A 13,919-nucleotide genomic window follows, 5' to 3' on the forward strand; every position below is an offset into this window, starting at 1 on the left:
TGCCTCAGCCCTGTGAAGGTGCAACAGTTTGCCTATACCACGAGGATGCAGGAATTTGCCCAATCATAAGATCAACTTTAAATTTTTATTGGACAGTTCAATGATCTACAAAAATCTTAACATGGGTTTGAAAATTGCAAGCATAAATGTGCGTAGCATAAAAGCCACTGCTCAATATGTCTCCACATTTGCTTACCTGGCCAACATCAAAGCAGATCTGCTGTTTCTGCGGGAGTATGGGATACTGCACTTTAGCAGCTGCAGGTAATGGTCAAGCTTGTGGCCCACAGGTCTTTGATTTGGTTGGGGGTAATGATTGCCATTCCTCCAGCTGGGATATTCTGCTGTGAGAAGGCAACTTCACCATCTCCAAGGTTAAGGAGGTGGTGGGCAGGCACCTCCTCGTAGCAGACATTATGTACAGAAATGCTTACCTAAGACTAGTTAACTTTACCGCTGGGGTGTACACGAGTGAGCATCTAGCCATCCTACAGCAGCACCCACTGCTGCTGGTGACGTCCAGGCCGGTGATTTCAACTACATCATCAATGTGGCTGGACACTTAGTGGGGCTGATAGCAAATCGGACATCACGTCCAGCCTCCTGATGGGAACGGTTAAAGTTACCAAGCTGCACAATGTCTTCAGTAGCCCTGCAGACAGAACACAGCATAGATACACCTGGTCATGGCTAGATGGGTCTATCCGCTCAAGGATAGATATCCTGTTTGTGTTCCAAGCATTCTCGGTCAGATGCACTGTGTCAAGCCAGTGTTATTCTCTGACCACTGCTTCCTCAGGATGAGCAGCAGGCCAGCAAGGAAACGTGGAAGCTGAATGAGAAACTTGTCACCCCACAAAACATTGAGGAACTCAAAAGGGACTACAAAGATTAGGGAACTGGGAAACCCCACTTTGAGTCTCCAGCAGACTGTTGGGAAACAGTCAAGAGGTTCTCCATCCTCAAAGGTGTTCAGAGAGAGAGGCAGATAAAATTGCCAAAACTCCAGAAACGCAATGCAGAACCTACTCCTGCTGAAGACATTGGAGGTCAGTGTCAAGGAGGATCTCCAGGAGGTGAGGAGCCAGCAGGGTTCTAAAGTAATCTTCCAGCCCAGAGTCCACACTGTGGAGCAGGATGACACGTGCTCACGTTTCTTCTTTGGACAAAGATGCTGTTTGGTCTGCTTGAAACTTATTGGTCTTCGAGTGTAAAGAGTTGACCTCAACTCAGTGTTGAAGACTGGCAGGTTCCAAGGTTCAAGGCTACATGCTGAGAGATACACTAAAGCTTGGGTCAGCTCCACCAAAGCACAGTGGGGAAAGACCTCTGTCTAAGATCTTTCTGCCAAAGTATATTGAAGGTCTGTTCATTGCCTCAATGTACGTAAAAAGCGTTCTGCAAGTAAGAAATTCTTTGGTTTTTGTAACTGTAAGGAATGTCAAATTCCAGTTTTGCTTGATACGCAAAGATTGTACAGAACTGCTTTAGTACCTGAATGTACATAAGGATAATTTTCATGAATATATTTTTGCATTAAAAAAGAAAGAACAGGACTAGCTTTCTCTAATCAAATTTTACTTGTCCAAGTGACTTCTAATTTTGTTACAGATTATTGTTTCTAAAAGCTTTCCAAACACCGAGGTTAAATTGATCTATAGTTGCTATGCTGATCCCTATTCACTTTTGTTTAAGCAAGCCTGTAACATCTGCAATTCTGTAAAACTCAGGCGCTACCCCTAAACAGAATGTGTATTGAAAGACCACAGTCAGTACCTCCTTAATTTTCCCCCTTGCTTCTTTCAGCATCCGCAGAAACGTCCCATCTGGTCCTGGTGAGTTCTCATTTTAAGTACAGCCAGGGTTGCTATTAATTCCTCATTATTAATTTTTAACCTGTTCAGTGTCACAACTACTTCCTCTTTCACTGTGACTACAGCAGCATCTTATACAGTCATAGAGTCATAGAGCACAGAAACAAACCCTTGGGTCCAACCAGTCCATGCCAATTATAATCCTAAACTATACTAGTCCTACCTGCCTGTGCTTGGCCCATATCACTCCAAACATTTCTTATTCATGTACTTATCCAAATGTCTTTTAAACGTTGTAACTGTACTCACATCCACCACCTTTTCTGGAAGTTTATTCCACACATGAACCACTGTCTGTGTTTAAAAAAAAAAAAAAAAAAAAAAAAAAAAAATTGCCCTCGTCTTTTTCAAATCTTTCTCCCATCATCCTAAAAATATGCTCCTGGTCTTGAAATCTCCAAACCTAGGGAAAAGACATCAGCCATTCACCTTATCTATACCCCTCATTATTTTATAAACCTCTATAAGGTTACCTCTCAACTGCCTATACTCCAATGAAAAATGGTCCCAGCTTATCTAGTCTCTCCTTATAACTCAAACCCTTCATTACCAGCAAAATCCTGGTGAATCTCTTCTGAAATCTCTCCAGCTTAATAATATCCTTCCTGTAACAGGAAGACCAGAATTGGACGTAGTACTCCAGAAGAGGCCTCACCAACATCCTGTACAACCTCAACATAATGTTTCAACTCCTATACTCAAAGTTCTGAGCAATGAAGGCAAGTGTCCCTGAATGTCTTCTTAACCGCCCTGTCTATACATGATGCAAATTTCAAAGAATTATGTACCTGAACCCCTATGTCTCTCTGTTCTACAACACTACCCAAGGCCCTACTTTTAAATGTATAAGTCTTGCCTTTGTTTGTTTTATTGAAATGCAATATCTTGCATTTATCCAAATTAAACTCCATCTGCCACTCTTCAGCCCATTGAGGGCAGCATGGTGGCTCAGTGGTTAACACTGCTGCCTCACAGTGCCAGGGACTGGGGTTCAGTTCCACCCTCGGGTGACTGTCTGTGTGGAGTTTGCACATTCTCCCCGTGTTTGCGTGGATTCCCTCCGGGTGCTCCGGTTCCCTCCCACAGTCCAAAGATGCGCAGATTACGTGGATTGGCCATGCTAAATTGCTCATAGTGTCCAGGGGTGTGTTAATTAGGTGGATTAGACATGGGAAATAGTAGGGGATGGGTCTGGGTCAGATGCTTTTCAGAGGGACGGTGTGGACATGTTGGGCCCAATGGCCTGTTTCCACACAGCAGGGATTCTATGAAGTCTGTGACCCAATTGATCAAGATCTCTTTGTAATCTTAGATAACCTTCTTCACTGTCCACTATACCACCAATCTTGGTGTCAACTGCAAATCTTCTAACCCTGCGTTCTATATTCTCATCTAAGTCATTCCTATAAGTGAAAAACAAAAGTGGACCCAGCACTGATTCCTGTGGAACACCTCTGGTCACAGACCAGAGTGCAAGAGGAATCTTGCATGAAGCACTGACACTAGACAAACTTGTTGGGCTGGATGGTCTATTTTCTGAAATGTAAATTGTGTGTGTTTGTGTGTGAGGGAAGTGATGAAGACTAGAAAACCGTTCAGCTGTTCTATCATTCACTGTTGGAGAAACGCCTGCCTGCAGGGACAGTTCGGATGATGAGTTTATCCTGTGTCTGAGGTGGGGATATAGTAACTAGAAGATGGTAGATGATTTCTGAACCCTAAAGTGGCACATAGATTTTTTTTTCAATAGCAGGAAATTTATTTTTAGAACTGACTGCACAGGTTTTGCAAGTTGCAGCTTAAAAACACACACATATTTTTAATCTTTTCTGATGAAGGGTCTAGGCCCGAAACGTCAGCCTCTCTGCTCCTATGATGCTGCTTGGCCTGCTGTGTTCATCCAGCCCTGCACCTTGTTGTCTCGGATTCTCCAGCATCTGCAGTTCCTACTATCTCTGATTCATATTTTTAATCAGCTTGTTCAGCGATATCAATGTACACCTCTGGAGCAAGAGGGACTTGAACCCGGACTTCCTGGTTCAGAGATAGGGACACTTCCACTGCACCACAGGATTCCCCTTAAAAATCATGCAGATATTTTTTAATTGACCTATTCAGACATGTTATCGCACACCTCTGGAGCAGGTGGGACTTGAACCCAGGCCTCCTGCCCAGAGATAAGGACACTACTACTGTACCACAAGTGCCGTTTAAAACACATGTAAACTAGAAGTTCCAGTGATTAACACCTGCTTCGCATTGGCACTTGTTAAACCAGAATCCTCAGCCTGTGCTGCACAATTGGGCGTTGCCAGGGTAACACCACTTTGATCAACATCATTGTTTCCTTTCCAAGGGGAATATTCTCCCTGTAGGGTAGTGAAAACTGCTTTAATTGCTCCCATGGGTGTTAGTAGACAGATGGAAGCCAGTCTTTAAAATATTTATTCAAGTTTTGTATACGCAGGTCATCTAAAAGTTTGCTGTAATGAGCATTATTGAAGAGTCCCCTACAGTCAAATTAGTTAAGGAATTCTGTGCGGTCAAATTGATTAAAGGGTCCCCTGGGGTCGGGTTGGGTAAAAGGCCTTTGCTGATTTTTAACAAAGCAGCCCATCCCAAATTTAAATTCCAATAAGAATGATATAACCCTGCCCCAAGGGAAACACAGGCATCTTCTAGAACATTCGTTCACATAATACATTTCACAAACAAAAGCACCTTGGCTCAGATGTCACACTGCTATCATTGTGTTGATTAACAAGCAAAGTGAGAGTGACGGAAGTTAAAAATTTGAAGGCTTGAGGAAACAGTGCAGCAAACAATCCCCCATTATATGGCACATAGCGCACACTGTACCTCTTGGTGAGTACGGATAATTTTAATGATACTTTAGAATCTCTGATGTGGAACATGAAATGGTCAGACTGATGAAAGAGAGAAACTGAGAGAAGGAAAGGGAGTTTTTAACTAAACTGGGGTTAGGAGAAATATAGAACAAAAACAGAAGTTGCTAGAAGAGCTCAGCACGTCTGACAGTATCTGTGAAAAGAAATCAAAGTTAACATTTCAGGTCTAGTGATCCTTCCTCAGGAGAAATATAATCCAAATAGTTGTGTGTGTTGGTAGAAGTCTGAACACAAGAGAGGGAGAGGCAGGGGTAGTGGTACAGAAGGGGTGGGAATTGAAAGCATTGTTATAGAGTCACAGAATCAGAACTTTCAGTCCAACCAGTTCATGCTGAATGTAATCCAAAACTAAACTAGTCCCACCTGCCTGCATTTAGCCCATATCTCTCCAGGCCTTTCCTATTCATGTACTTATCTAAATGTCTTTTAAACATTGTGACTGTACCCATATCCACCACTTCGACTGAAAGTTCATTCCACACGTGAACCACTCTCTGTGTAAAAGAATTGCTCCTCATGTCTTTTTTAAATCTTTCTCCTCTCACCTGAAAAATATGCCCCCAAGTCTGGAAATCCCCCACCCTAGGGAAAAGACACCTGCCATTCACCTAATCTGTACCCCTCATGATTTTATAAACCTCTACAAGGTAACCTCTCAACCTCCTACGTTCCAGTTAAAAAAAAAGTCTCAACTTATCCAGCCTTTCCTTATAACTGAACCCCTCCACTTCCGAATGTTAAATAGATTTTCCAGATAAAGGTGAGAATGGGAATGAAAATGAAGTGAAAATTAGTTCATGCAATTGTACTGAAGATTATTGAGCCCACTACCATGTAGAATTGTTCACATTTTAAACCAGAAGGAAAACACTCCAGGTGCTAGAAATGAGAAACAAATGAAAACGCTGGAAACACTGAACAAGTCAGCTCCCACCTTGGACAGAGGATGTCAGAATTTGCAGATAAGGTCCTTCAAATAATCTAATCAAGGACAAAAACAGAAATTGCTGGAAAAGCTCAGCAGGTCGGTCTGCAGCTGTGGAGAGAATCAGACTTATTCCTCAGAACAGGGTCACTGGATCTGAAACGTTAAGTCTGATTTCTCTCCACAGATGCTGCCAGACCTTCCAAGCTTTTCCAGCAATTTCTGTTTTTATTTCTGATTTCCAGCATCCACAGTTCTTTCAGTTTCAATCTAATCGAGGATCCAGAATCTGCATTTTAATTGAGTCAAAGGGGAGTTGAGAATTTTTTACATATTGGTGGATTGTTTACTGACTGCTTAATATATTTCAATTCGTAAGATATTATTTTAAAAAGTGGACTCTGAACTTTAATTACTTCAACCAAACTTGGCATGTATTTATGTATTTACATGTAAAGAAAATTCTAATACAAAAACTTTCTATTTTGTGGAAAGAAGAGATTCTGAGGCATTCTTGATTCTGCTGAAGTTTGGTTGTTTCTTTATTTTCCTGTCTCTTTCTTTTTATGTCGCTATCTCTATCTTTTCTACTTTCTCTTTATCTGTCGCTTAGTCATTTATTCTTTCAGCTCTATCTTGCTGTCTGCCTTTCTCCTGCTGACTGTTTTTCTGTCCTTTTCTCTCTCTACTAGCTTGTCTCTTTCAGTCTGCTATTCTCTCTCACTGGCTGTCTCAACCTTTTTCTTAGTAGCTGTCTTTTGCTCTCTGTCGCTTTCTGCTACCCTTGTTCTTGCTGTCTGTCTCTCTCTTGCTGCTTCTCTCTCTCATTCTCATTACTGTCTATCTTTCTTGCTTTGTCTTCTTTTGCTTTCTGCCTTGCTTTCTCTTGCTGTACATTTGCTTCTCTCTCGTTGCCTCTCTTGCCTCTTCACTGTTTGCCTTTCTTTCTTGTTTTGTCACCCATCTTGTTTTCTGTCTGTATTGCTTGTGCTGGCTGCCTCTCTCTTTCCCTCGCTCTCGCTCTCTCTCTCTCTGTCTCTCTGGTTTTCTCGCTTGCTATCTGTCTTTGTTTCTCTCTTGGTATGTATTTCTCTGCCTCTCTCTCTCTCTCCCTCCCTCTCTCTCTCTCGTTATGTGTCTCTCACTGTCTTTGTCTCCCTCTCATGCTTTCTGCTTTCCTCACATTCTTTCTGTCTATCTCAATGTCTCGTCACTTACCTGTGTTTCTTACTGTTTGCTTCTCAATTTACTTCGCTGACTCAGTCTCTGGATGTTTCTGTCTCACTTCCTCACTATCTGTCTGTTTCATTAGACTACTGTGCTCATGGTGCTGGTACAAGAACATTGTTAAGATTATCAGAATTATTCCAGCAAGGATTGGTTTGAAAGAGCTCAGATTTATATTTTTGAACATTTGTATAAGATCACATCAAATACTCTAGACAATTACAACACAATATAATAGGAGTAATCTATAATAGGAGTAAAGCTCTTTCTGCAGTGTCCCAAGAAACACTCCCAGGGCGAGTAAAGCATGGATCAGACAGGGAGGAAAACTCCCTGCGTGCTGATCCAATAACTGTTCCCAAGACAGGTACAGCAAGGGTTAGATACAATTTGAATTGTACCTTTGGGGTGGGATTTGGGAGAGGAGATGCAAACCAAGTTTGATGACATATTATTCAAATTGCTGTGAGATAGTAAGAACTGCAGATGCTGGAGTCAGTGATAACACAGTGTGGAGCTGGAGGAACACAGCAGGCCAGGCAGCATCAGAGGAGCAGGAAAGTTGATGTTTCGGGTTGGGACCCTTCTTCAGAAATGAGGAAGGGGAAGGGAGCTCAGAAATAAATAGAGAGAGGAGGTGTGGGGCTGGGGAAGGTAGGTGAGATGGTGATAGGTGAGTGCAGATAGGGAGTGGTGGAGATTGGTCAGTGAGGGGGGAGGAGTGGATAGGTGGGAGAGGATGGATGGACAGGCTGTGTCAGGTCAAGGAGGCGGGGATGAGAGGGAGGGTTGGTCATGGGATGAGGCTGGGCTGGGGAAATTTTGAATCTGGTAAAATCCACATTTAGGCCATTGGGCTGTAGACCCTGCACTCTGTTCGTGACCAACAACAACACCTTCTGGTCGCGAACCATTTCAACTCCCCCTCCCACTCCCTGGGTGACATGTCCATCCTGGGCCTCCTCCAGTGTCACAATGACGCCACCCGCAAACTGGAGGAGCAGCACCTCATATTCTGCCTTGGGAGCCTACAGCTCAATGGCCTAAATGTGGATTTTACCAGTTTCAAAATCTCCCCACCCCTGGGCTCATCCTATGACCAATGCTGCCATTTAAATTGCTGTGACCAACAGCAAGTGGCTTGTAATCATCAACAACACCCTCCGGTGCATTCACCTCAAATATTTTCAGTAGGCACAAAATTCTGGAATTAGGAGAGCTAGTGGTTTTCACAGCTGTAATAATTCAATCAGTCACCAAACGCCTTGAATAACGTTGTTGCTTACCTGGAATTTGCAGCTATATGATGCTGTTCACAACTATTGACATGAGCTGTAAAAGTGTCCATGAATTTCAAAAGTTACCTTGATTATAAAATTGGCTACACTTCAAAAGTACAGTACATTTATTGACTTTTTCGGGATGTGTGCTATATAAATGCTTTCTTTCTTCTTTTTAGAGGGGTAGCGACTGGCCTGATGGGGGATCCAAAACATCTCATTCAAACTGACACACAACATCTCCATTGGCAACAGTCTGTGATAATGCTTTGAAAGCTGCAAAATTGGAACTAGCTGCATCCATTGTGCTCCTTCCCCCTGTTAGGAAGCATATTCTTGTCATATTTTGGGGTTGCTCTTAAATTCAAGATGACCCGACTTCGGCAGTTTGGCCTACTTCTTTGGAAGAATTACGTGTTGCAAGTAAGTAAAATATTACAACCAATGGTACAAAGAAGGATCTGTGTGAATGTATGGATGCTTGAACTTCCATTCTAATAGCTAAACCCTCAGCACTGCTCCTGTCCACTTACATATGTAGCTGTAATCGAATCTAGCTAGGTTGAAGCTGTCACAGAGACTGGCTGAGATTCTGTCTGGATGCAGTGCTGTGAGTCAGACAAACTGATTTGTCCACATATGAATCCATGAAGTGACCCCCATCAGTTTGGGATAAGCTCCTACCAGACCTGACAGGAAAGCTGAGATTGCATCCTGACCTTGTGGGAATCTTGATCTTTTAATGCACCTCATGGTGGGTAATGTTTAATGTATATACCTATGCTAATAATGTACTGCAAAGAGAATTTTGTAATTGTTGGATTTACAAATCTTACTTTTGTTTTAATGCAGAAGCGCCAAGTATTGGTCACCATCGTTGAGATAAGCCTGCCACTTATATTTGCTGCAATTCTTATAACTCTAAGACAGCGAGTTAACTCTGTGCAATATCCAAATGCAACCACATATCCTCCATTTTATATTTATGATATTCCATATTTCCCCCAACACCCTACAACCAAATGGAGTTTGGTTTACATTCCCTCCAACGTGACTGCAGTGGAGAGCATTGCAAAGCTGGTGAAAGACAGTCTGCGGAGGATTGTTAACAGTAAGTTTCCAGCCTTCTAAGTCGCTGTCATTTTCCTGGGAGAAATCAGGGATGCAATTCAGTTTTTATTCTCTTGGATTAGATGGCTGAGGAGTAAAAGGTAAAAGGTTGTCCATTTAGCTGGTTTAAGGAGTTTGTTTTGTGCTGACATGACCATTTGTGAATCCTTTTACAACTTGCTATTTGGGTTTTGAATTATTGATCATTTGATTGTTGATTAGTATGAAGCCACTGTATTAATCCATGACACTCATTAGCACTGAGTTCAAGATAGCATCTCACTACCACCTTCTCAAGAGCAGGTGGAAATGGACAATGAACACTGGCCTTGCCAGTGTTGCTTGCAACCCATAAAATAACATTTTTATAAAATTTTCTGAAGAAGGGTCTAGGCCCGAAACGTCAGCCTTCCTGCTCCTCTGATGCTGCTTGGCCTGCTGTGTTCATCCAGCTTTACACCATGTTATCTCAGATTCTCCAGTATCTGCAGTTCCTACTATCTCTGAAACATTTTTAAAAAGCCCCAGGTTACAACACTCATTAACATCTGGGTATGACACCCAACCTAACCCAAACCACCAAAAGGTTAACCCTACATAACTTGAATTATGAATAAAGAAATAAAAACAGAAAAGTTGAAAATACTTGGCGGTGGTGAGAGAAACAGCTCTGTTTCATATGCTGACATTTCATTAAAACTTAGTTAACCATAAACGTTAAATTTGTTTCTCTCTGCACAGCTGCTGCCAAAACTGCTGAGTATTTCCAATATTTTGTGGTTTTGTTACAGGTTTCCATCATCTGCAATGTTCAGCTCATTGATGACAGACATTTTCTTTTATTTGCAGTTGTAGGTTTCCAAACAGAAGCTCAGTTTAATGAATTTATAAGATCGGAAAACAAGTCGGCAAAGAAAATTCTGGTAGCTCTTGTAATCGACCATGACTTTAAGCATCAAGATGAGCGTTTACCGCTGCAGGTACGTGCTATATAGTGAATCACTACTGTGGACACGTGCTGTATTGTGAATCCTTACCAATCTACATATGTGCTGTTTACTGAGTCTTCAACATTGTACGTACATGATTTGGTGACAGTTACGTAAATTGTTTCTTTCCTGGCTAGACATGCAAAGCTAACATTTTTCAATATCACTCTTTGTGTTTTTATGCTCCATACAAATTGAATTTAATTGTTGATGCTTCAGTGTATTTTTTGTATTCTTTTTTGATGGAAGTCAGGTTTATTGCAGTTGGAGTTCATGTTCATATTTTCAGTCCCTGTCGCTATCAGGTATGAAGCTCCCCGGCCTCAAGAAAAGGATGCTGTTTCCTAGTCTCTTGCAATCTTTTTCACAGAATGAGCTTATTTTGGTGTGGTGTGTTTTTAATGAGTTTTTTAAAATAAATTCAGTCATGGGTTTGGGTGTCGTTAACAAGGCTTGTCTGCCATTGATCTTGAGAAGATATTCTTTAGCTGCCCTCTTAAACCTCTGTAGGAGATAAACTCTCCATTGACAGCACTGTGGGTGTTGAGGTTTTGACTTGGCGACAGTGAAAGAACAGTAATATAATTCCAAGTTCAGATAGTGTGTGACTTGGAGAGGAACTTGACAATAGTGGTGTCCTTATATATATGCCACCCACCCTTGTTATTCTAAGTGATAAACGTTGTAAATTTAGAATAATATGTTGAAGTTGGTTTGGCAAGTTGCTATGGGCTGTAAAGAGATATGGAGCCACATGATCTTGAGAGGTTATTGTTGAGTAAGTTGTTGACAAGACCCTTAGCTGTGTCCAGCCCCATTTCCTGCACTTCTGTATCCTCCCACAACACCAGTAGGGTCCCCTGGTCCTCACTTTCCACCCCACCAGCATCGGGATCCAAAGGATCATAAGCCACCATCTCCACCACCTCCACTGGGATGCCACCACCAGATCCACAATTCACTCATCTCCCTTGACAGCATTTCGCAGGGTCCGTTCTCTCCAGGACATCCTGATCCATTCCTCCTCCATTCCAACGCTTCCCCACATCACCTTACCATGCAGTCGCATAAGGTGCAACGTTTTTCCGTTTACCTTCTCACTATCCAAGGCCCCAGACATGCTTCCAGGTGAAGCAATGAATTACCTACACCTCACTCAACCTAGCCTACTGTTTTCGCTGCTCACAATGTGGTCTCATCCACAGTGGGAAGAAGAAACGCAGACTGGTTAATTGCTTCGCAGAACGCCTATGTTCTGTCTGCAAAAGTAACCCCGACCTTCCAGTTGCCTGCTACTTCAACACACTATTGTGTTCCCGTACCAACATTTCTGTCTCGGGCTTGCCACAGTGCTTTAACAAGACTCAGCATAAGCCGGAAGTGCAACATTTCATCTTTCGTTTGGAGATCCTGCAGCCTTCGGGATTCAGTACCAAGTTTAATAATATTAATCCCTGAACATTTCCTTCCATGTCCTTTACCCGCCCCTACACCCCAGGCCCTGCCATGACATGAGCACCTTTCACAGCCAAGCCATTTTCACCTATTCATTGTCTCCATTATCAGCTTGTCTCCTTCCCTGGCTTACTATCAGCCCATACCTTTGCCTTCCTTTCGTTGTCTCTGGGCTCTGTTTCCATCTATACACTTACTCCTTCTCCCTGCCATCCCCTGTCATTAGCTTTAATACCAGTTTATGCTAGCTACTACCAGTTCTGAAGAAAGGTACTGAAATAACTGCACAGAGGCTGGGATCCTTTCACTGAGTCACCCTGTATTTCCACGTGGAAAGTCCTTGATTCTGGTACAGCCTTGTCAGAGTCAACTCCCAGAGTGTCAGGATGTCTGACATTCCTATTTTTATCTGTCAGCCAGGGCTTCCTGGTTGCAGCAGATTAACAGCCCCCATCATATTCTATGAGGTCCACTTGGCTGACCTCATTATATTCACTACCGGTACTTGAATTGTTAACTATGCTTTCTTTCCACAGTTGCTGCCAGACCAACTGAGTTCCTCTAGCAATTTCTGTTTTCTATCTTCAGTACTATTGCTGGAATGTTCTCAGGGCCCAGAGCCTTTTCAGTGTTGAGTGCCATCAAATTTTTCCTGATATCACCTTGAGTGAATTAAATTGGCTTTAGACTGACATCTGTAATGTTGGTGATCTCTCACTTGTAGATTGGGCAAGTATTCTTTATGAATTGCTTTCAGTATTGAGTTACTGCACTTTCTGTCACTATGTTGCAGTGAGCTTGGAGATGTAACTGAAGAGGAATTTTAAGGAATAGTGATTTAATTGTTTTGTTATTTTGAAGCCATCAACAATTTTGGAATATTCCTTAGAACCTCTCAGAGTCTGGCAGCCATAGTCAGTTGCTCATTTGCCAGAACTCGAGATCCCCTGAAGTTATCGCTGTAACAAAGAATTAGAACATTAGGTAACTTGCTTTTTGTTCACTTGCACATAGAACAGGAGTCAACAGTGTTCGCAATGTTATGGCTGAGATCATGGTGTTCCCCAGTGTAGATTGCGTTGTTCTCAGTTCCATATTAACAGGTTTTCTGGAATCTCAATGTAGAACAAAAATGTTCTTTGTGATGGGCATCTGATGCATGGGTACACCACCACCTGCAAGTTCTCTACAGGTCATGCAATATCTCCATTAATTTGGAGCTATATCACTGTTCCTTCACAGTTGCTGAATTAAAATCTGTGACCTCCTCCTTAATAGCACTGTGGGTGTATCTACACCAGATAGACTGCAGCATTCATCATCACCACCTCACAGTTAGTCAATAAATGTTGGCATCCTCTAATGCTCACATCCCATGTAAGAATAAAAAATACTTCTGATAGCTAAGATTTCTGTTTCTGAAAGTAAGGTTAACTCTGAGAGGATCACACTGCACTGTACTGCAACCATGAACTTGTATTCCATCTTGTTCAGAAAAATTCAGCAATGTGAATTTGTGCTGAAGTTGGCTGGATTGCTGGACATATGGACAATGTAAAATATCTGCAGAAACAGATGGTGTTGATACAGTTGAAACCCTACACTCACCTACATTGTTAACTATGGTTATCCATTGTATTGGGATGTGATTGGTTTAATTGGATTCAGTAACAGTAAACCAATACCATAACCCTAAATGAACTTGGGTCATTTCTTCTCAAGGGGTAGGTGATGTCCTAGTGATATTATTGCTGACTATTAATCCAGAGACCCAGGTATTAAACTGGGAACAAGGTGCAGGGCTGGATGAACACAGCAGGCCAAGCAGCATCACTGGAGCAGAGAGGCTGACGTTTCGGGCCTAGACCCTTCATCAGAAAAGGGGGTTCCGAAATAAATAGGGAGAGAGTGGGAGGCGGATAGAAGAGGGATAGAGGAGAGGATAGGTGGAGAGGAAACAAACAGGTCGAAGAGGCGGGGATGGAGCCAGTAAAGGTGAATGTAGGTAAGGAGTTAGGAAGGGGATAGGTCAGTCCAGGGAGGACGGACAGGTCAAGGGGGCGGGATGAGGTTGGTCAGTAGGGGTGGGAGGAGGGGATAGGTGGGAGGAAGAACAGGTTAGGGAGGCAGGGACGAGCTGGACTGGTTTT

General features: G+C 42.5%; 1 protein-coding gene across 1 annotated transcript in view; it reads left to right on the top strand.

Moving 5' to 3' along the window:
- Positions 1 to 13,919, top strand: part of abca3b (ATP-binding cassette, sub-family A (ABC1), member 3b) — a 103,039-nt gene that overhangs the window by 3,033 nt on the left and 86,087 nt on the right. Inside the window, exons 2-4 of the mRNA XM_048609727.1 lie at positions 8,395 to 8,638; positions 9,068 to 9,326; positions 10,175 to 10,305. Of these exons, the coding sequence (XP_048465684.1) occupies positions 8,585 to 8,638; positions 9,068 to 9,326; positions 10,175 to 10,305 (444 nt within the window). The 5' untranslated portion in view covers positions 8,395 to 8,584. The remainder of the gene's footprint in view (positions 1 to 8,394; positions 8,639 to 9,067; positions 9,327 to 10,174; positions 10,306 to 13,919) is intronic.

Source organism: Rhincodon typus, chromosome 21, assembly GCF_021869965.1.
Source record: "Rhincodon typus isolate 14 chromosome 21, sRhiTyp1.1, whole genome shotgun sequence".
NCBI classification, from domain to species: Eukaryota; Metazoa; Chordata; class Chondrichthyes; order Orectolobiformes; family Rhincodontidae; genus Rhincodon; species Rhincodon typus.